General features: G+C 39.7%; 1 protein-coding gene across 1 annotated transcript in view; it reads left to right on the forward strand.

Moving 5' to 3' along the window:
• The window catches only part of si:dkey-92j12.5 (multiple PDZ domain protein), a 118,168-nt gene that overhangs the window by 84,037 nt on the left and 9,618 nt on the right, over positions 1–24,513 (forward strand). The window contains exons 30-39 of the mRNA XM_057843319.1: positions 806–894; positions 979–1,257; positions 1,389–1,472; positions 6,684–6,877; positions 12,483–12,630; positions 20,061–20,132; positions 20,278–20,401; positions 20,520–20,563; positions 20,724–20,846; positions 21,126–21,230. Of these exons, the coding sequence (XP_057699302.1) occupies positions 806–894; positions 979–1,257; positions 1,389–1,472; positions 6,684–6,877; positions 12,483–12,630; positions 20,061–20,132; positions 20,278–20,401; positions 20,520–20,563; positions 20,724–20,846; positions 21,126–21,230 (1,262 nt within the window). The remainder of the gene's footprint in view (positions 1–805; positions 895–978; positions 1,258–1,388; positions 1,473–6,683; positions 6,878–12,482; positions 12,631–20,060; positions 20,133–20,277; positions 20,402–20,519; positions 20,564–20,723; positions 20,847–21,125; positions 21,231–24,513) is intronic.

Consider the following 24,513-nt stretch of genomic DNA (forward strand, 5'->3'; position numbering starts at 1 on the left):
CTTTGACCGCCATAAACATCCAATTCTTTTGAAGTTGAAGGGATGGCAGTGAATCAACTGCTGCCACCCTCCCAGCTCAAAGGGATTGGACGTCTACTTGTGATAAACTCATTCCAATTCACAGCAGAAAAATGAAAATAGGTTGTTTTTGTTTCCTGATCAATGTATCGATAATCGTCATATCTCCATAATGTGAGATCATCATTATCGTGAGCTTTGTATTGTGTATCGTGTCGTGAAGTACCAAGAGGTTCCCACCCCTAGTAAAGCCACACATGTTGAAATACCTCTTAATCCATGAAAACATCAGTAAAATTAAATTGAAGTGTGAAGAGGGCCTTTTTTTGTTCTAATATGAAACCTTTTGGGATAAACTACAACATAGATAGTGAGCTGGGCCTTTTCTAAGGCCGCACATCAGTGTCTTTGGACCTCATGAATGAAGAAAAATTCTCCAAGACACAAAACAACCTTGTTACCAGAAGCTTTTGTTGGAAAATCCATATTTAATCTTGCTATATGGTATGCCAGTACAGTAGAATGATGAGGAGCATGTTAGTGCACTTTGCAACTGAAAAGGTTTTAATGGTGAGTGTACTCCTTGCTATTTTTACTCCTAAAGGCTCCACTTCAACCTTGAGTTTGTTGTTTCCATGCTCTACCCATGATTTCATCATAAACTAATTAGCTTTCATGTTGCGCCCGAGGCTCAAAACTTTGAGATATTTGTCCGGAGGGTTTTTGAATTCTAATCTCTATCCTCTGTGACATAAATTCCCATATATGATACTTGTCTTCACTGCGTAACTGTGTTTGCAGGACAGCAGGGGCAAGATTGGGGACGGTTTCAAAGCAGTAAATGGCGAGCCTAGGGCCCAACTAAGTGTGGAGAAGGTGCAAAGCTTCTTTCATTGAAGGATTTGATCAAGTTTGATTAATTATTGAATGCTTACTTTTCTCTTCGTACTCTAACACTAGGCTGCTGTCAAAATTAGCTGCCCTGAGGCTACCTCATCTACTTCATCTCGTTTGACAAAGCCTCATCATGCTGCATCGCCCCATGTGGACTTCGCCACCTCTATAGCCCTCGGTGCAAAGCAGACCACTCCCAAGGAGTATTCTGATTGGCGGGCATCCACTTCAGGATCTGACCCTTTAAAATCTCCTGTTGTGGCTGGCAAAGAAACCACCATAGAGATTTTAAAAGGAAACGTAGGCCTTGGTCTCAGCATTGTTGGAGGGTGTGACACCCTGCTGGTGAGAGTGTTAATTAATAAGTTGCATTAGCGTTCACCTTTTTAAGAGTTCTTTTTCCGCTTAATAGAGACAATTACATTCAATTGAAGTAAAGTAGTAAGTACCATATATTTTCTAATTGTATCCACTAGGGGTCAGTAATAATTCATGAGGTGAATGATGGAGGAGCAGCGCAGAGAGATGGCAGACTGCAGGCTGGAGACCAGATATTTGAGGTACAATAATGAATAATCTATGTTTCATTCTAAGGTAACAAACACGTGCATGAAAATGAAATGTCTCGCTGCTCATACAAATCTGACTTTGTGTATGTTTGTTTCTTGACTTTCAGAGTAATGGACAACGAATTCACTGATGCCTTACAAATAACACAGAACTTTATGTGTTTTCCATTTTTACACCCTTTAAATAATTGTTTTTGTTTACTAATGTAATTGGTACCATCATATATCAATTCACTGCTCTGGGAGCAGATAGAAAGGAATGGAAAGACAATGGGAAGAATTTCAGGAAGAGGGCGTAGGTTTGGTCTCAACATTATTTGGTAGGGACGATATAACAGCATAACCTGCATGTACACTTTTTGCTCGGGACAGGACAGTAATAAGACCAAAAGGATTGGGTGAACGGAGATCAGGGCTACATTTCTCACGAATATGAACCTAATTAATTGATATGCTAAATCAGGGATGATTATTACGTTGATCGCAACGCTAGTGTGAGTAGCTCACAGCATCCCCCCCAATTTTTTTTTTTCTGTACATGGTTAATTATGATTATGTTGTGTGTATGTTGTGCTGTGTTAGCAACGTACAGTGGGGCAAATAAGTATTTAGTCAACCACTAATTGTGAAAGTTCTCCCTCTTGAAAATATCAGAGAGGCCTGTAATTGTCAACATGGGTAAACCTCAACCATGAGAGAATGTGGGGGAAAAAAAACAGAAAATCATATTGTTCGATTTTTAAATAATTTATTTCCAAATTAAAATGGAAAATAAGTATTTGGTCACCTACATACAAGCAAGATTTCTGGCTGTCAAAGAGGTCTAACTTCTTCTAACGGGGTCTAACGAGGTCTCACGAGGCTCCACTCGTTACCTGTATTAATGGCACCTGTTTAATTATCGGTATAAAAGACACCTGTCCATAACCTCAGTCAGTCACACTCCAAACTCCACTATGGCCAAAACCAAAGAGCTGTCGAAGGACACCAGAGACAAAATTGTAGACCTGCACCAGGCTGGGAAGACTGAATCTGCAATAGGTAAAACGCTTGGTGTAAAGAAATCAACTGTGGGAGCAATTATCAGAAAATGGAAGACATACAAGACCACTGATAATCTCCCTCGATCTGGGGCTCCATGCAAGATCTCACCCCATGGCGTCAAAATGATAACAACAACGGTGAGCAAAAATCCCAGAACCACACTGGGGGACCTAGTGAATGACCGACAGAGAGCTGGGACCACAGTAATAAAGGCTGCTATCAGTAACACAAGGGGACTCAAATCCTGCACTGCCAGACGTGTCCCCCTGCTGAAGAAAGTACACATCCAGGCCCGTCTGCGGTTCGCTAAAGAGCATTTGGATGATCCAGAAGAGGACTGGGAGAATGTGTTATGGTCAGATGAAACCAAAATAGAACTTTTTGGTAGAAACACAGGTTCTCGTGTTTGCAAGAGAAAGAATACTGAATTGCATCCGAAGAACGCCATACACACAGTGAGGCATGGGGGTGGAAACATCATACTTTGGGGCTGTTTTTTTCTGCAAAGAGACCAGGATGACTGATTTTTGTAAAGGAAACAATGAATGGGGCCGTGTATCGAGAGATTTTGAGTGAAAATCTCCTTATATCAGCAAGGGCATTGAAGATGAGACGTGGCTGGGTCTTTCAGCATGACAATGATCCCAAACACACAGCCAGGGCAACAAAGGAGTGGCTTCGTAAGAAGCATTTCAAGGTCCTGGAGTGGCCTAGCCAGTCTCCAGATCTCAACCCCATAGAAAATCTGTGGAGGAAGTTGAAAGTCCGTGTTGCCCAACGACAGCCCCAAAACATCACTGCTCTAGCGGAGATCTGCATAGAGGAATTGGCCAAAATACCAGCAACAGTGTGTGAAAAGCTTGTGAAGAGTTACAGAAAACGTTTGGCCTCCGTTATTGCCAACAAAGGGTGCATACCAAAATATTGAGATGAACTTTTGGTATTGACCAAATACTTATTTTCCACCATGATTTGCATTGTCACCGATTCTGTTCATAATTTTTATGGACAGAATTTCTAGGTGCAGCCGAAGCGTTGAGGGTGTCCGGTTTGGTGGCCTCAGCATTGCATCTCTGCTTTTTGCAGATGATATGGTGCTGTTGGCTTCATCAAGCCGTGACCTCCAACTCTCACTGGGGCGGTTCGCGGCCGAGTGTGAAGCGGTTGGGATGAAGATCAGCACCTCCAAATCCGAGACCATGGTCCTCAGCCGGAAAAGGGTGGAGTGCCCTCTCCGGGTCGGGGATGAGATCCTGCCCCAAGTGGAGGAGTTCAAGTATCTTGGGGTCTTGTTCACGAGTGAGGGTAGGAGGGACCGGGAGATTGACAGGTGGATCGGTGCAGCGTCTGCAGTGATGCGGACTCTGCACCGGTCCGTTGTGGTGAAGAAGGAGCTGAGCCAAAAGGCGAAGCTCTCGATTTACCGGTCGATCTACGTTCCTACCCTCACCTATGGTCACGAGCTGTGGGTCGTGACCGAAAGAACAAGATCCCGGATACAAGCGGCCGAAATGAGTTTCCTCCGCAGGGTGTCCGGGCACTCCCTTAGAGATAGGGTGAGAAGCTCGGTCATCCGGGAGGGGCTTGGTGTCGAGCCGCTACTCCTCCGCGTTGAGAGGAGCCAGTTGAGGTGGCTCGGGCATTTGGTTCGGATGCCTCCTGGACGCCTCCCTGGAGAGGTGTTCCGGGCATGTCCCACCGGCAGGAGGCCCCGGGGTCGACCCAGGACACGCTGGAGAGACTATGTCGCTCGGCTGGCCTGGGAACGCCTTGGAATCCCGCCGGAGGAGATGGCTGAAGTGGCTGGGGAGAAGTGGCTGGGCTTCCCTGCTAAAGCTGCTGCCCCCGCGACCCGACCCCGGACTAAGCGGAAGATAATGGATGGATGGATGGATTTGCAAATAAATTCTTTAAAAATCAAACAAAGTGATTTTCTGTTTTTTTTTTCCACATTCTGTCTCTCATGGTTGATGTTTACCCATGTTGACAATTACAGGCCTCTCTCATATTTTCAAGTGGGAGAACTTGAACAATTAGTGGTTGACTAAATACTTATTTACCCCACTGTATGTGGTTATGCAGCACCTGTCGCTCTAGAAGCAGCTTCTTGCTCACGTTTTTCTGGTTCTGTCGTTTCCAGCTGGGTTCACTATATTTCTCACAGTTTAATTAACGTTAACAGTCGAAAGCAAAAACAGAAGGACACTTCTCTCTAAGCAGCTTCCTACTCAAGTTTTGTAGGTTAGCAAGTTCCCACAGTTTAATATTATGCTAAATCTGATGCAGGTCGGACTTTCAGTAGCAAAATTAGTGGTTTGTTTCCCACCTTCACAACATTGGCGTCTTTTTAAATTACTTACAGTGGCTGCTGGTCGAAAAAAAAACTTCTCTTCAAAGGGGGCGGAGGAGGTGACATGTTGTCGAGATGTAGTTCCATCGGGGCTGTGTGAGTGTGCTTGCGTGTGTCGTGAGCGAGTCAAGTCATCAGCCAATCAAACGTACGTTTGAGGGAGAAAAAATGGACTGGCGCATTTGGCAAAACCCTAAATCTATGTAAGTTTGAACATAATGAAAATAATTCACTTAATATTGGTAGGGTTAATTCTATCCTCACACCATAAGGAAAGACAAGTTACCTGTATAACTGAACTCATCATATAATGCAGATAAGGTTGCTTAAAGGTTGGTGGGGATAAATTGAGCATCCTGAAAAGTTGGAAGTGTTATGTCCCTACTGTCCCTACAGTATGTAAACCTACGCCCTTGTTTCAGAATATAGTATTTGCAAGATCAAGTCATATGTACTTATAGACCCTACCCACGTGATTTTACAACTCCGCTCTCCTGACTGGTGCCGCCCAATTGTCCGTCAACACATCGTGTTTACCTGTTACGGCTACGTACATTCCTCCTATTTACGGCGTTTTTTTCTGCTCGTTAACATTAATAATCAAAATGGTGAAGGCGTGTGTGGCGGTCGGTTGCAATAACAGAGAAGATAGACGGAGAGACTTGAAGTTCTACCGGATTCCGAGAGACCCGGAGAGGAGAGAGCGAGATGGGCTGCTGCAATTCGACGAGAAAACTGGGCTCCAAACGATTACCACAGATTATGTAGTAGTCATTTTATATCTGGTAAGATGCATTTAATATATATTTAGAGGGTTTTGGGCTGACAACCACAATTAAGATCATTGCTAGGCTAACCGCCGACAACATACACGTATGTATGTAGTGAGAGTGCTATCGCTAAACCATATAAACATTAAAAGCCCTAGCTCCATTGACAAATGACATGAAATACATTAGACTTGACAGTGGATGTTAGCAAGAACAAAAGATTTTGATTTGAAAATTTCGTAACTCACCTTTCCAAGCACAAGATAGATTCCTGCCGAATTTTCGTGGACGAGGACCTGTTTCACCCAACCAGCAACGAAGTATTTATAAGCCTCCAAGCTCTTAAAGTTTTTCAAACTTTAGTGAGAATAGGCTGATTTTGTGTGGACAAGATAGTTGTACATATCAGGGTAGCTAGCAGATGACAGGCAAATACGGCGGAGACAGCGGGTCGAAAAACATCGATTTAGGCATCAAATATGGATCTGGTGAATGGATAAACTGAAGCTTTTCCACATAACGCCTTTTATGCAACGCATCAAGTGAGTTTACGGCATCCGAAAGCACCGGGTCTTCCATGAAATGCATTATAAATTGCTCGATCAATTGAGACCATTGATAATACAGACACAAAATGACGGACAAGGGGGCGGAACAATACAGCGAGCACGTGATTTTGTGACGTCGGTGGGTAGGGTCTATAGCACTTAATCGGTTATACAGTGAGTGACATGAAATGGTTTTAGCAAACACTTGCATTGACAAAGGGAGAACTCATCCATATTTTTGGCTGCTTTATTTTGATAGTTTAGGAAGTTGTTTGTTTGTTTATTTGTTCAAATTGTGAAAACCTGAGGGGTCTTTTTAGGATTGTGATGTAGATTTCTGATTGAAGAGAGACATAGTGTAATGGTGTGCTTGCGTTAGTTTGTGATGGTTATGTTAGATTCAAAAATTTTTGCAGGGCATAATGCAAGGACACATTTTAGGATTCCAGTGTCATCGTCCGTTTGTAACATGTCTATCTCTTTGCCGCAGGTCAACGGTATCGACCTGAGGCAGGCCACTCACGATGAGGCCATTAGCGTGCTGAGACTCACCACCCAACGTGTTCAGCTGCGTGTCTTCAGGCATCAGGTGGCCTACAGGGAGGAGGACCTGTGGGATGTTTTCAGTCTTGTCCTGAGGCCCCATCCAGTCAAAGGCCTGGGGTTTACCACAGTAGGTAAAAGGTATGTCTATTAGGATGACACTGTGTGATAAATTCTAACAAGGTATCTGTATGTCATGGATCATAAATAAGACATTTAGAACTTCTAATATGTTTTCATGAACTTTATAGCATTTTCCCTAAGGTCAATACAGTGATCCCTCGCTATCCGCGGCTCAACTTTCGCGCCCTTAGTGCATTGCAGATTTTTACAATCTTGTTATAAGAATAAAAGAGTAATAAAAACATACTTATATACACTTTACTTGCATATAAGTATGTACGTAAACTTCAACACATACACACACTCAAATCCCCAAGCACACACAACTAGGGTTGGGCATCAAGCATCGATGTGACCCGGTTCTAACACACACAAAAAAAGACCACTCAGCTTAGTGCAACATTTGCAACACAACTATATCATGCAAAGGTGGCTGCATGACCAATTATGCACAACCGGCTTCATGGAATACAAGTGCTATGTGCATTGCTAGCTGAATGCTACGTATTTGACGCGCTGCGCCATCAGAACCAGGTAAGTAAAACAATACATTACGTCTGTCTTCTGCTGTCCCAGCGACACGACCCTGGATTAAGCAGTAGATGATGGATGGATGGATGGATGGATGGATGGATGGATGGATGGATGGATGGATGGATGGATGGATGGATGGATGGATGGATGGATGGATGGATGGATGGATGGAATAGTACTAGATTAAATCATATTATTATGTCGGGCTATGGTCGATATCATGTACATAGAGGTAGATGCAAAATGACAGACTCCATTTTAAACAGCCGCCATTTTAAAGCAGTATATGCCTCTGTTAAAATCAACAGTATTAAAAGGATTATTGTTTTAGAATCTGTTGTGTTGCCTATTTAGATGCAGCCATATGAAGCATTCGATTACTTTTTTAATTAACTCGTAGCAGTGAAAACATCACATCGCATCCTTGTCAGGCGCTCTCATCTCTTCTCCGCATTATATGTACACTTTTACAGCGCCACTCAGTGGCCTAACTGGTATTGTCACAACATAAACATTGCATGTGTCTATAAACACAACAGAATCTTTTTTTTTTTTTTTTTTTTTTTTTTACAAATAAGGGAACCTTATTATTTTGCCTCATCTACATCAAATTATAATCAATAGAAGAACTTATACAAATGCTTCGTCAAAGCTCCCAGCTAAGGTACATGTGTGGCAAAAGAATATGAGTAAATGTTTTCTCCGTGAGCTTTTGAAAAATAAACATCTTTGTGAAAGTGCACTCCTGTGGAAAGAAACTTCATCTCATTCAAGTTCAAAGACTGATATTTATATACAAGTTAAAAATTGCCCTGTGAGAAGTTCGTGTAATTCACAAATTTCATATTAATTGTATTAATAATAAATAATAAAATAATAAATAATAAAATAATAATGATAATTAGGGCTGTCAATATTATCGCGTTAACGGGCGGTAATTAATTTTTTAAATTAATCACGTTAAAATATTTGACGCATTTAACGCACATGCCCTGCTCAAACAGATTACAATAACAGCACAGTGTCATGTCCACTTGTTACTTGTGTTTTTTGATGTTTTGTCGCCCTCTGCTGGCGTTTGGGTGCGACTGATTTTATGGGTTTCAGCACCATGAGCATTGTGTAATTATTGACATCAACAATGGCGAGCTGCTAGTTTATTTTTTGATTAAAAATTTTACAATTTTATTAAAACGAAATCATTAAGAGGAGTTTTAATATAAAACTTCTATCACTTGTACTAACATTTATCTTTTAAGAACTACAAGTCTTTCCATGGATCGCTTTAACAGAATGTTAATAATGTCAATGCCATCTTGTTGATTTATTGTTATAATAAACAAATACAGTGCTTATGTTCAGTATGCTGAATGTATATATCCGTCTTGTGTCTTATCTTTCCATTCCAACAATAAATTACAGAAAAATGTGGCATATTTTATAGATGGTTTGAATTGCGATTAATTACGATTAATTAATTTTTAAGCTGTGATGAACTCGATTAAAAATTGTAATCGTTTGGCAGCCCTAATAATAACGAATTTTAAATTCATACACAGCATTTTTTTTTTTTTTTTTGAATCGAGACATTAAGACATTAATATTAACTAATACATTTTTAAACTATAAATTTTTTTACCCTGCCTCTTTTTTTTTTTTTTTTTTTTTTTAAACCCTGCCTCTTATAAGAATTGGAATCAAGAACCGTTCGGAACCGGAATCGAAACATGGAACCGGAATCGGAACCGTTCAATTTCAAAAGATGCCCAACCCTACACACAACACACACATGTAGCATATGAGAAAGTGAGAGAATGAATGTACAGGACGTATTTATATTAGTTATGCATTATTTTATGTATGTTTTTTTATGTTATGAATACTTTGTTTACATGTTTGAAACTATTATTTAATGTTCTCATGATAACATACATACATTTAAAGCGTTTTATATAAGTGTTTTATATACACACATTGACATATATATATACACACACACAAAAATGTTTGTTAAAAATGGGGGTAGGGAGGTGACCCTGCTTTGCGGTTTTTCACTGGTCTAGTGATGTGTCGTTCGTGAACGAACCGGCTCTTAGAGCTGGCTCTTTGAAGTGAACAACGGGAGCCTCTCGTAATAGAGCCTACTCACCTACGTCACAAAATGACGTGTCGCTGTATCCGGCCGCCATATTGTCCGTCATTTTTTAGCCCTATTCTCAATGGTTTCAATTAGTCGTGCAATTTATAGAGCAATTCATGGAAGCCGGCGGTGTTATCTGACGCTGTAAACTCATTGTATGCGTTGCATAAAAGGCGTTATGTGGAAAAGCTTCAGTTTATCCATTCGCCATCCATATTTGATGCCTAAATCGATGTTTTTCGACCCGCTGTCTTCGCCGTCTCTGCCTGACATCTGCTACCCTGATATTTACAACTATCTTGTCCACACAAAATTAGCCTATTCTCACGAAAGTTTGAAAATCTTTAAGAGCTTGGAGGCTTATAAATACTTCGTTGCTGGTTGGGTGAAACAGGTCCTCGTCCACGAAAATTCGGCAGGAATCTATCTTGTGCTCGGGAAGGTGAGTTACGAAATTTTCAATTCAAAATCTTTTGTTCTTACTAACATCCACTGTCAAGTCTAAGGTATTTCATGTTATTTGTCAATGGAGCTAGGGCTTTTATGGTTTAGCGATAGCACTCTCACTACATAAATATATAATATGTAATAAATATGAAGTGCGATAGCACTACTCCAGATTGTCCCTAGTTGAATTTATCTTTTGGCTTTTGACCTCAAAAGTGAAATTGTAAATTAATTGTATGACAACTGTCTTATTATCCCCTTATAATTATATATTTTTAGGTGTACATTCACGTCTGAGTGTATGTTGTCGGCGATTAGCCTAGCAATGATCTTAATTGTGGTTGTCATTCCAAAACCCTCTAAATATATATTAAATGCATCTTACCAGATATAAAATGACTACTACATAATCTGTGGTAATCGTTTGGAGCCCAGTTTTCTCGTCGAATTGCAGCAGCCCATCTCGCTCTCCTCTCCGGGTCTCTCGGAATCCGGTAGAACTTCAAGTCTCTCCGTCTATTTTCTCTGTTATTGCAACCGACCGCCACACACGCCTTCACCATTTTGATTATTAATGTTAACGAGCAGAAAACCACGCCATAATAGGAGGAATTTACGTAGCGGTAATGCATCAACAGTGACGAGTTGACGGACAATATGGCGCGGGGGCGTGGTTGTGACATCATGTGAGTAGGGTCTATAGGAGCTGACTTTTTTTTTCTCCTGTTTTTTCCCCCCTTCGGTTAAAGCCGCAGGTGATTGGTCAAGATCTGTGGTAGAGGAGGAAGGGGAGGCTTACACACACGCACGCTGCAGTGAGGAGAAGGGGGAAGGGTTAAATATATACTAATCTATACTAGTATATAATATACTGTATATAATATACTTAGATAATATATGGTTAAGAGATGGTATTTCTTAATGCCAATCTTTGCTAAAGACTAGCTAAAACTTTTACCTGGATGCTGCTTTTTTGTTGTTTGTTTTACAAATTTTAATGTATAATTTGCTGTGTTGTAATCAAAGCTTACTTATGTTGTTTTATTGTAAATAGTTAAAAGCTTATAAATGTAGACAATCTGAGATTGGAACTTTTTGTTGACCTTGTTTTGAGATGGGTCTTTGTTTTTGTACTTTGTAATTTAGTTTTTGTAGCACTCCATGTTGTACTCCATGATGAGTATGTTTAGAAGAATATAAATAAAGCCATGTAAATAATACATATTTGAAATACTGTATATTTTTTACATTAGTCATTTGTTTTACACATAATTTTACATTATTTTTGGTAATAAATTAATTCAAGCAACAAAAAAACTGAGGAGCCATTTGGGAGCCGAAAGAGCCGGTTCTTTTTAGTGAGCCAAGCCAAAAGAACCGTCTCTCTAAAAAGAGCTGGAGTTTCCATCACTAGTCTGGTCCCCATTAGTAAGATAAGTGAGGGATCCCTGTGCACTATAATATAGATAATTAACAGTTTAAGGTAAAGTGACTCTACGTATATTGGAATGATTGGATTTGATGGTACAATATTCATACAGTGTAAAATGATACCACAAACAATGGGAGGACACTTAGTCATAGCCCTTTAGTTGAAATGGCACCTTTTTGATGTTTTCATGTTTTCTTGTCTGAAATGACATTGAGGTCATTGATCCATGAAGATTGGTGGAGGAAGTTTTCACGTTGATGCTTTCAGATGATGGATGAGGTCTGTTTTTTCCCCATTTATGAGTTTCCAGATTATGTCGCATGTGATGTGATGAATGATGGCTCTGACCTAAGAACAGTATTGATAAAGGTGTCATCATGTGGAACTGATACTGATCCATGTCTTTTAGTTTGTAGTCTGACTTTTCTTCTACTGTACATCTTCTGTCATCTTCTTTTACCGTTTCCTGTTCAACTAACAAAATTACGTTTCTTTGTAGTTATTCCTGTTTTTTGTCTGCTTAAAAACAAGGAAATAATTGAGTAGTATTAGTTTAGCATTACTAGTTTGTTGTAACGTAAAGATCAGATCATATTTCATGAGCAGTTTAAATCCAGATAATCACAAAGGATTAATATGATATTCTTATTCTTAATGAGCATAACATCATTTGATAAAGTGAAGTGAAGAGTATTTTGGAAGAATACTTCTCTACATTGAATCTGAACACAGTCTTTGTAAAGGTATATGGACTGTGCAGATGAACCTAACCTTGTGGCATTTTGTGGAAACTCCAGGCTATGTTCACACTATTCTAGTATGTACTATATGGACGTAATAAAATTACACAGTTGCATCACCCTATAATAACCATAGACGTGGGAGTAGTAGTTCATAGTCACACTGCATCTCTGACACCTGACAAATTATTCTTCATAGCTGCTGATTTTTTTTTTATGCTTCAATTACTATAAACGTGATGTTATGGTAAACAGCCTGCTTTCAAGTCCCATCATGCATTCTGTTGTCGTGCGACTGACACCACTTTGACCTCTGTTTTCATCCAACAGTAATGACACCGGCATCTTTGTGTCAGATATCATCAAAGGAGGCGTAGCGGATTCGGATGGCAGGTTGTTGCTAGGTGATCAGATTCTGTCAATCAACGGGGAGGACGTCCGCGCAGAATCGCAAGACCTTGCAGAGAGGCTTCTGCAGGTGAGGAAAAGATTTTAAAGCTACATACTAATTATACATTTTACCATTTAGTTAAAATGGTTTTTCATCATCTAAATTTGCTATGTGCAACTAAGTATGTCAGCAAAACAGATACACCTTCTTCGCTGTGTTAACCGCACCTTCTTTTTTTTTTTTTTTTTTTTAACAACTCGTTTCCTGACACTACTTCCTGAACAAATGATTATGATGATGACATACCAATCAGGTAGTCCAATTTACGAGGCAAAAGAGTGACATATCAGGCTAACCAATCACGTGATAACTTGCCGTTGCCACAGCAACTTGGAATGATATCACCATATACCAGTGACGTGCGGTGAGGTTCGTGGTTGGTGAGGCACTGACTCCTTAAGTGTCAGATTTACAAATATATAACCAAAAAGGGTAGCTTATTCAATTAACTACTGGTTATTTCATATCTCATCAGCATTCTTCACAAAACACACACGGTACATATTACAGATACGTAAAGGTAGAAAATAACGTGCATTTGCGCTACACTCTCCATGTGTTGGAATTGCCATCGCAAGTCTTTAGTTCATACAACATAAATGAGTACAGAGTGGTGTACAAAACCACAGATTTCAATTTTGACCTTTTGTGAAATATTCAGTTGTTTTTAAAACTTGAATCTGATACTTAAATCAATTTAATACAGATTGCTCAACAAAAAGCATCAAAAGAAAAAGTATATTTTATTTAAGGCCAAAATTTAGTTTTAAAATATTAAGATTAAAATGAAAACTGTGGTCTTACCTTTATTTGTAGATGAAGTCCATGCACCTGCCCTTCGCCACAAAAACCTCAGTTACTTTGTTGTAAAACTCCTCCTTATTTTCCTTTAGTTTTAAAAGTCTCTCCGCCTCAATGGAGATGATCGCCAGGGAGGAAAGTTGTCCTGAATCGGTCCTATTCCGACTGTATCACATCACCGATTGCTTCAATTAGATCGTTCTGTATGCTATTTGACAAGCCAGAAAACACAGTGGATGTGTCCAAATGTCTAGCTAACCTCTCATCTTTCTCAGCAAAAGCGTATAAAAGTTCGACATAATTGCCACGATTAGTAGAGCTTGCCCTCTCATCGTTACCACGAAATGCTAACTCCTGCTTAGCTAAGAAGCAGGTTGCATTAATGAGGTCTTTCAAAATCTCGCGGTTCTCCTTTACCTTAGAATTGTGGGTGCTAACGTTGAGCCGCCGCTGTTCGTTCAAAGCCAAATCGATCCTTGAGCTTCCAAAAATTTTTAAAGCAGTCTGGCTTTGAATGTGAGTGTACGATCTCTCATGTTTGCTGAGACTTCGTGGTAAATTTTTCATGTCACAATATCCCGTGTTAGTCCAGACATTGGCACAAGTTGAGAACAAAAGGCATGGGAAGCAGTAAAGGCAGTTTTTCGAAGGACAGCCACACAGCCAGTCTTTTCGGGTGTACCACTCCGTTTGAAAAGAGCGAGTTATCTTAGACTGTCCCGTAGTTTGAAGCAAACCTTTTAGCTCCGGCGTTGGTCTTCCTCTGTTAATCAGGTCCACTTTTGACTGAAAGTCCAGTTTTGAGAATTTTTTAAGTTTGGATGTATAATCCTCTTCCATTTTGGGAGTCCGATGTCGACGTAGTAAACAATACAAAACGGCTCGCCGCAGTGCACTTGATTCGCCTGGCGCCATTACCTGTTGGCTCACGTTCGCCCCCTTTCTGTGCGGCAGCGTACTATCTGCCGCAACCTGTGCCTTTTCACTGCCGTTTTATTTCCCATCAGCAAAACTAAATATGTCGCTAACAAACATTAAACTTTAAGGGTTAAAGACATTAGCCAGACTGTGGAAAATCAGGTCAAATAAACGTATCTGGAAACATTATAATGGCAACATGCAGATGTACGGCAACCAGCATGCTCCAATTCCATGTATCAACCCAGTTTGTTATGGATTGCGCAATCAGAGGTGAGGCTTTACTAGTTGCTGCCGCACCTCTCGTTTCATTTCGTTATTTGAACAGGAAATGGGCAAATTCAGCGATTTTGACTATAAAAAATGTTTGAAATGAATCATACATTAAGAGCAATGGACAAATATTAATATAAATTTGATGCTATAATTATTTTTTTGTCATGATGACAGGTGAGGCTCTGCCTCACCTGCCTCCCCTGACCGCACGTCACTGCCCACTGAAAAACTGCTTTTTGTAAAGAAAGTAACATTTTACTCATGTTTTAATCTATTTATTTATTTGTCAAATGGTAGGCTTAGCGTCAGTGTCAGCTTGGCATATAGGGTGTCCTCATCCTCAGCGGTGCTCAATCTCTAATTTAATTTGATAATTTGACAAGTTGAAGGAGGCGATAACGCACCATTTGGTGCCAACTAACACTGACCCCCGAAGAAGAAAGACACACCGAAGAAAATTCAATCAATCAGAAGAAAAAGATTGTGGCCAAGGTTCAACATGCCTGTGCGGAGACAGTGGGTGGGTGCCACAGTATGGGTTGAGGGGATGAAGGCGGGACCTTGAAATTAGAGGTGGGATCTCAGTCTTTATGACGTAGAAAGGTTACAGAAGTACAAAACTGCTCGTTTTGACCTCTGTTTTTGGAAAAAGGGCCAAACAAACAAATGAATAAACCATTTCCTTTGTGGTTTTTTTTGTGGGCGGGGCTTCTAAAGCGTGCCCCTTGGTCGACAATGCCGTGTATTTCAGTTAAATGAAATGAAAAACTATAATATGGATCAGGGAGTAGGTTCGGTCTCAACATTGGTAGGGACGATGTAACAGCATAACTTGCATGTACAGTTTTTGCGGGGGACGGGACATTAATAAGACCAAACACATTATTGAACGGGGGTCAGCGCTACATTTCTCACGAATATTAACTTAATTAATTCTTAAGCTTAGTGATCAATACAAAATAAATCTGTATTGACTCGTACTAACTTTCACGTGTATTGGTTCAGGTGACACACCGTTTGAGTCTAACCTTTGTTTTCAACAAATACTAAACAAACATTTTGAAAACTTCCAGGATAACTGACTGGATTTTATTAGCAAATTTAAATGGCAATATTTTGACATAACTTTTAATTATGTTAACATACACAATATATACAAACTTGTTCACTCATTCACTCCCAGCCATTTTCACCGGTGCAACCCCCTTCACTCGCGGCTGTTTTAGTGGATTTCCCGTCCATTTTACTGGATTATTGACTGATTTTGCAAGGCCCACAGAAAATTCTGTTCTATTGCTATATAAACATGGAACCCACCAAAGGAAAGATTAGACTCCCTTCTTTCAGCAGGAAAAAAAAGTTAGTTCATATCTTTTTCCATTCTGTAGAAATCGGCATTAGAATATATCTTTGTTTGAGCAATTTTCCAATTTCTGATGAAAAAAACTGAGAAATTGAGCTTTTTGTGAAAGCATACATTTCAAACATAACTTTGACTTTAACACAGCTATTTTTAGCTTATGTGACGTCCCAAACATCTGAATGTTTTCCTACTACAAAATAACAAACAACAAGACAAATAGAGCTTTTGATAGGTATGTGTAAATAAATTGTTACTTTGCTAACTGAGAGATGACGCTGCGACAGGCGGGGTAAACTTTTCCCTCATCGCCGCCTGTCTCTGCCCGGCGAGCAGCACAGACTCAATGGCATCGTCCGCTGCACTGGTGGTCCCGGTTGTTTTGCTCGGTCGTCCAGCGCCTGGGATCCCGGGCGTCCTCCCGGTTGTTCTGCTCGGTTGTCCGCCACCTGGCATCCTGGACGTCCATTCGGTTGTCTTCCGCCGGCGCCCCGGCCGTGCGGCCCTGCCGTTCATTCCGTTGAATCGGGTTTTGGGTCTTACCAAATGCGCTACTGCCCTCCATTGGCCAGTTTTATTGCTTTAAAATGGATTTTCAGCATTGTGCTTTGGAGCTAAGTTGAATCAGAACCCAGAGATGTCTCTTGTGAAAAAAAAAATGTAAACCACATATAAATACGTCTTTGGGACACTGAAACAATTAAAAATAGAACATATTTATACGTTTTTGGGAGCAAATGAGTTAATAATCTCTTAACTATCCAGGAATGCAAAAAATGAAAGTTTCTCTTAAGAACACCCAACATTGTCTGTCTAAATAAATAAATTAAATATAGATGAAAAAAAGATCTTAGTCAGGGTATAACAAAAATAAAAATTGAGCCTTCGTATAGGTAAAACACTACTGCTTTTGTCCACAAGCTCAGCCGAACCCAACAAAAAAATGACTTTTTACCTCGATTATGATTAATGTATGATTATTTGAAAAAATGTCTGCATAGGCTGCAAATAAAAATATTTTTAATAGGGATGTCCCTGATCTGATCACGTGATTGGAAATCGGGCCATTTTTCAGAGGATTGAAATCTGGTGAAAAGGATCATGTTTTTTATTTATTATTTTTTTATTAGCTAATAAATAACATAAAAAACAAATACTATTGTATTTCAAAAAGAAACAAAAATACATGTTTTATACTCCAGGAAAAAACAGAAGAGGAAGCACTGTAAACAGTACAGTACTGTATAAGGGTGTGACAAAGTATCAAACTGGTGATATATCGTGATACTTTGTATCACAAAAGGTTATCGATATGCTCCTGCCAAGAATCGAGATATAGTTTTAAAAATGTGTCAATGTCTAAAAAGATAAATAAATAGGAACCAACAAGTTGCTACCAAAATCTTCCATCATAATTAGGGATGGGAATTGATAGGATTTTTACGATTCCGATTCCATTATCGATATTGCTTAACGATTCGATTCTTTATCGATTCTCTTATCGATTCTAATTTGGGGGGAAAGAACAAACGTTTTGATTGGCATCGAGTTTGTTTAATCAGAAGTCACAACCTTACAAACTCACAACGAGATCAAAAGAGGCCCAAAGCCTCAATGTTAACTGTGGCAATAAGTGGCAAATACACAAGAATGTGTAACATTTTACTGAAACATTTATCTAATAGAAATAAAAAATATTGGTATATATAGGCAGATAGGTTTTTGTTCTGCCTTTGGCAATATGTGTTAAAGCAGGGGTCCCCAAACTTTTTCCTGTGAGGGCCACATAACTTTTCCCTTCTCTGATGAGGGGCCGGGGTCAGTTTGTTACAGAAAAAGTGTGACGATTGCAGAAGTGCATAAATGTAAAAAATTATTGTTTTCCAGAAAGCCACAATCAAATAACCCTTTCTGGATTCTTTATAATAATAATAATAATTAATAATAAAAACACTATTAAATAAATAGATAATAACCAAATAACCCTCTCTGAATTCTTCAAGGAAAAGGCCAGAAAATAAATAACACGATTGAGGAAAAAAAAAAAATTTCAAAATGGCCGGACCAAATGTGGAGGTGGGCCGTATTTGCGCCGCGGGCCGCAGTTTGAGCGCGCATACACCCAAAGAAGAAATGCTGCATCCAAGTGAGTGAGAGAGGGAAACACTTCTACGAGCCTACGTTCTTTGTTAATGTTAATATCTACAGAGGCAACGCCTGTATGTATCATCTTTTGTGTTGTTGTTGTTGTGTTTCCACTCGCGATCGGACACTTAAATCCAGTTGTGTAGTGGTTTGAACGATGTGCTAATGCTAGCGAACGAATGCTAACCATACTGTTATTAGCAGCTAATCATCGCTGATTTACTTTGATGCAAACCTGTTTGTTATTGGGGACGAAATTGATTTGTTTCATTTCTATTCTTAGTTTCACTCTTCAAGTGATGGTTGAATAAAGTCAGCAAATTATACCAAAGTCTTCTGCATCGTCATTTGGGAGTTTAGCTAGCTGTCTAGCCTAGACTTTTTTTTTTTTTTTATAGCCAGGAATGAGCCTTAGCCTCTCTGTGAGGACAGCGCAATCGTATTCCCTCCCAATGCAGTTATCTCCACCTTGCAATGACTGCAAGTCGCTTTGTTGTAATTTTTCCTCGTGAAGTGAAGACACACTTTCGAGCGTTTGAACCTACGTGCTGTCATTGTTATGTTTATGGCTGCAATGCTCGTGCTTACCCGTCGTAACCTTTCATTTTCACACTCTTTCCTGGTGAAGTGTAGTCAAACTTTGGAGCGAGTGGTTCTTGGCGCCATGCTAGTTTGATACGTCTGGACAACAACACACGTCACGACGCAATACGCGTCTTTACGAATCGTTAAAGGGATCGTTAAGGCTTTTTCATTGTGATGTCGAGGCCTCGAAACGCTCGGAACCGGTTCCGAATTGGAATCTGATTTCGATTCCCATCCCTAATCATAATAGTGTCTCAGTTAACTCTAAGGCTGCATTGACGGTGCACGACGCCGAATCCATTTAGACTGGGAACGTTCGTTCATTCGAAACCAGACCTTTCACAGTCATTCTGTCCGATTTTCAGGGCATTTACAGGTCATTTCCTGTTGAGTTTGAGTCACTGCCTGTTCATTTGGGTGATTCCCAGGTCACTTCCTGTTCTGTAACTCAAAATAAACAGGAAGTGACCTGTAAAATACCCCCAAAATCAACAGAGTAACTGAAAATCAACTGGAAAATGACCTTAAATAGCCCAAAATTACCTCATTGCCTGGCATTGACTGCCACTGACGGCCATAGACGTTAAATCCGTTTGAAATGGGAGGGATGGCAGGGAATGAACGAATGTTCATTCCCTGCCACCCTCCCAGTTCAAATGGATTGGACGTCTACTAGTGATAAACTCATTCCAATTCACAGCAGAAGCTTGTTTTTCTGTTTATTATTTGTTTGTAGAATATCCTACAATGATTTCCTGACCAATGTATCGATAATCGTTGTATCGCCACATCGTCAGATCATCGTTATGATGAGCTTTGTATCGCATATCGTGAGGTACCAAGAGGTTCCCACTCCAAGTACTGTAACATATTTGGAACGTTTGTTAAAAATAAATAAATAAATAATATCGGCTGGGGCCTCGGTATCGGCAAGGTAACAAGGTAACTCGGACTTGGGTGCAAAAATATGCGATCGGGACATCCCTAATTTTTAAATAAATAATGTAGAAACTAAATAAATACATTTTGAATAAATGAAACTCATCAGCCAATCAAACGTGTGCTTGAGGGGAAAAAATGGACTGGCACATTCAGCAAGTAAGAAAGGGTAAATCTAAGTCTTCAATTCACTTAGTAATGGTAGGGTCAATTCTGGGAAGACAATCTACATTTCTTATATAACTAACCTCATTATTTAATGCAAATAAGGTTGCTTTAAAGTTGGTAGGAAGAATTTGAGCATACTGAAAAGTTAGTAGTGTTATGTCCCTACCGTCCCTATGCAAACCTACGCCCTTGATATGGATGTCTTCAAACTTATGCAATGTCAAAACAATAATTTTGTTGTGGAATATCCATGTTTGTTTAACAGAACTGCAGCGGTGTGTTCCACTTGGAGGTGGCTCGATTTAAAGCAGGTCTGCATTACCCAGAACAGAACCAGGTAAACTGTTTGCAAGACCAACTTGCTTCTTTGATTCATATTAAATAAAGCATGTTTGTTGTCATAAGGTTGTATAAATGTTTTTTAATTAATTTGAAATGTTTGAAAATGAAATTTTCTAAACAATGTTACTTTGTGAATGTAGGAATACTTTAAGTTGTGTTTTATCCAGAACGAAGACTCAAACTGTTCCACCCTGACGCCTTCAAACGGATCCAATGCTTCTGTCGGCCAACAGAGGGTGACAGAGCACAGAGGAGGGAGCCACAGTGAGTAGTCAGATTCCATATAGTAAATTACAAAACAAATACCTGTGTACTAAAACAGGTTTAAAAGGGGGAAAAAAGTTAGTATCGTGATAATTTAGCTCACGTTTTGCTCCAACAGCATTTGAAGACCCCCCTAACCACAGAAAGGTTGTAATTAAAAAGGTTAGTGCCTCTTCTTTTGACACGTTCATTGCAAGTGTTTCATTTTGTGGAGGAGAACCCATTGAAAAATATACAAATATGAAAACTAAGTTTGCTCAATGAAATGAGTCCAATATAAGATGCCTAATGTATGTGTGCATTGTGTGCGGCATTATCACAGGGTACACGTGACTCTCTAGGCATCACTTTAGCAGGAGGAGTGGGCAGTCCCCATGGCAACGTACCTCTTTTTATTGCAGCCATGGATACCAGTGGATCAGCTGCCAAAACACAGCAATTAAAGGTGTGTGTGCGTGTGTGTGTGTGTGTAAATTAACTAGTGGCGACAGACATCTGTCACTGCCGTCAAATTGCGGCGTCTCATCTGTCAACTTCGTTTTTCACAAGAGATCCTACTCATGCATATTTATTATTATTGACCAATATTTCAAACAACACTTAGATGTATATTTACGCTATACTTATTTATAAGGAAATTTTTGAAGATGTTGGAACTTCAAGTCCCTTAAATGTCCTAAAAAACGGTACTGTCCATTTATTTTGCATACTGTGTCTCCTTCAGCCAGGAGACAGGATTCTCAGTATAAATGACGTATCCATGGAGGGAATGAATCACATTCAGGCTGGAGCCTTACTTAAAAATGCCATTGGCGCTGTCACCCTACAGGTAATGTTACAGTTTGCTTTGCCGCAATGTCAAAACATGTAAACAGTATGAAGTTTATTGTATCACTTTTTTTTTTGGGTGGGCGGAGTGGTGGGGGGTGTCAGAGTGAATTGCTAAAATGATGAGGCCTGAATAAAAATGTTAAAAAATACTTTCAGATACTGGAGATACTGGAATTGTATCAGTACAGTATTGGAAGATATCCAAATTCAGGTGTCGTGATCGGATCAGAAGTGAAAAAGTGTTAATCGATGCATCTCTATCTAAATCAATTTTTAGTATTATTGCTGAAAATTGAAACCAGTGGGTTGGTTACAAATAATACATTATTGTGAAAAAGTTCAGCAATCATTGTCAGACATTTCAAAAAGTCCCAACTGTTATTTTGAATAGATTTCAAGCTACAGTGGTACCTCTACATAGGAAGTTAATTCGTTCCAGGACCTTTTATGGAAGTCAAAATGGTCGTATGTCGAGCAGGATTTCCCTTAAGAACACATTATAATTCCATTAATTCGTTTCACAGCCTGAAAACCTACACGAAATCCTTAATAAATTCTGCTGGTACTATTGCAAAAAACAGTTACACAGAGCAAAACAAATAGATTATGAATAAAAATCAGAATAATAATATTATAATAGGAATAATAACAATAATACCTGTAATACTATAACGAATTGGGTCAAATGTGGCGAATATGTTTTGCATGGTGCACCTAAACACACTGTGTGGCTGACGTGCCAGAGTGAGAGAGGATTTTTTACGAACACTCTTCATTTTCAGCTGCGGTGGACAGTAGGCATGTTGTGTTGCACAAGTTCTGAAATAAATGATTAAAAACCTGACGAATCATAATAATTGTCACCTTAATTCATAAAGACTGGCAAACGGCGGTCGGAGGAGTGCCGTTGAGGTCGTACCAATTGAAAAAAGGATGTTTTAACTTTTTGGGGGGAATTTTGCCTCTTCACTGCACTAACCCTTAACCAGCTACTCAGCATTTTGGGCCACCATTTTGTTTGCCATTCACACAACACCATGCCACTCAAATGGCTGCCTTCCTGTTCACTTTCAGCCATGAGTCCTTGAGACTAGTTGTGCGACTTTATAATACAGAGGTAGCTCTACTTTTGAAATTAATTGGTTCTGGAAGTAGTTTCGTAACTTGAAAATTATGGTAGTAGAGATGTGTTTTCCATGTAAATGTCTTAATCCGTTCTAAGCCCCCCAAAATTCAGACATTAATATTTTATAATGCATAAAAACGCATCAAAACATGTAACAAATACATGTTATGATTAGAAAACTGCATAAAATACATAAAATCAGAGTTGTGCATAATGTGAAAAACAAAGAATAAAAGTTAACACACTTATGTAAAGCAATGCTGTCTGAACACGAGGGGAGAATGAAGAGGACTCTGGGATACAAACATACAATAGAGGTCCCTCTTAGCCAGTTGGATGCTTTACGTACTGTATGTTACGTTCAGTAAACTCTGGGAGCTGCGAGTAGCAGCCCATACTGTATTTTTGCCTTTTGTAACCTGAATTTTCTTTCGTTACAAGAGGCAATATTTTCCCGTTGAGGCATGTCTTAACCTGAAACTCCTTATGTAGAGACGTTCGTAAGTAGAGGTACCACTGTATATAGAATAATTGAAATAATGGATTGATACTTTCCTAATGGTCAACAGACCTAAATATATACAGTGCCTTGCAAAAGTATTTGGCCCCCTTGAATCTTGCAACCTTTCGCCACATTTCAGGCTTCAAACATAAAGATATGAAATTTAATTTTTTTGTCAAGAATCAACAACAAGTGAAGTGGAACAACATTTATTGGATAATTTAAACTTTTTTAACAAATAAAAAACTGAAAAGTGGGGCGTGCAATATTATTCGGCCCCTTTACTTTCAGTGCAGCAAACTCACTCCAGAAGTTCACTGAGGATCTCCGAATGATCCAATGTTGTCCTAAATGACCGATGATGATAAAAAGAATCCAACTGTGTGTAATCAAGTCTCCGTATAAATGCACCTGCTCTGTGATAGTCTCAGGGTTCTGTTTAAAGTGCAGAGAGCATTATGAAAACCAAGGAACACACCAGGCAGGTCCGAGATCCTGTTGTGGAGAAGTTTAAAGCCGGATTTGGATACAAAAAGATTTCCCAAGCTTTAAACATCTCAATGAGCACTGTGCAAGCCATCATATTGAAATGGAAGGAGCATCCGTCCACTGCAAATCTACCAAGACCCGGCCATCCTTCCAAACTTTCTTCTCAAACAAGGAGAAAACTGATCAGAGATGCAGCCAAGAGGCCCATGATCACTCTGGATGAACTGCAGAGATCTACAGCTGAGGTGGGAGAGTCTGTCCATAGGACAACAATCAGTCGTACACTGCACAAATCTGGCCTTTATGGTGAGTGGCAAGAAGAAAGCCATTTCTCAAAGATATCCATAAAAAGTCTCGTTTAAAGTTTGCCACCTGGGAGACACACCAAACATGTGGAAGAAGGTGCTCTGGTCAGATGAAACCAAAATTGAACTTTTTGGCCACAATGCAAAACGATATGTTTGGCGTGAAAGCAACACAGCTCATCACCCTGAACACACTATCCCCACTGTCAAACATGGTGGTGGCAGCATCATGGTTTGGGCCTGCTTTTCTTCAGCAGGGACAGGGAAGATGGTTAAAATTGACGGGAAGATGGATGCAGCCAAATACAGGAACATTCTGGAAGAAAACCTGTTGGTATCTGCACAAGACCTAAGACTGGGACGGAGATTTATCTTCCAACAGGACAATGATCCAAAACATAAAGCCAAATCTACAATGGAATGGTTCAAAAATAAACGTATCCCGGTGTTAGAATGGCCAAGTCAAAGTCCAGACCTGAATCCAATCGAGAATCTGTGGAAAGAGCTGAAGACTGCTGTTCACAAACACTCTCCATCCAACCTCACTGAGCTCGAGCTGTTTTGCAAGGAAGGATGGGCAAGAATGTCAGTCTCTCGATACGCAAAACTGATAGAAACATACCCCAAGCGACTTGCAGCTGTAATTGGAGCAAAAGGTGGCGCTACAAAGTATTAACGCAAGGGGGCCGAATAATATTGCACGCCCCACTTTTCAGTTTTTTATTTGTTAAAAAAGTTTAAATTATCCAATAAATTTTGTTCCACTTCACGATTGTGTCCCACTTGTTGTTGATTCTTGACAAAAAATTTAAATTTTATATCTTTATGTTTGAAGCCTGAAATGTGGCGAAAGGTTGCA

The sequence above is a fragment of the Corythoichthys intestinalis genome, chromosome 8, assembly GCF_030265065.1.
Source record: "Corythoichthys intestinalis isolate RoL2023-P3 chromosome 8, ASM3026506v1, whole genome shotgun sequence".
NCBI lineage: Eukaryota > Metazoa > Chordata > Actinopteri > Syngnathiformes > Syngnathidae > Corythoichthys > Corythoichthys intestinalis.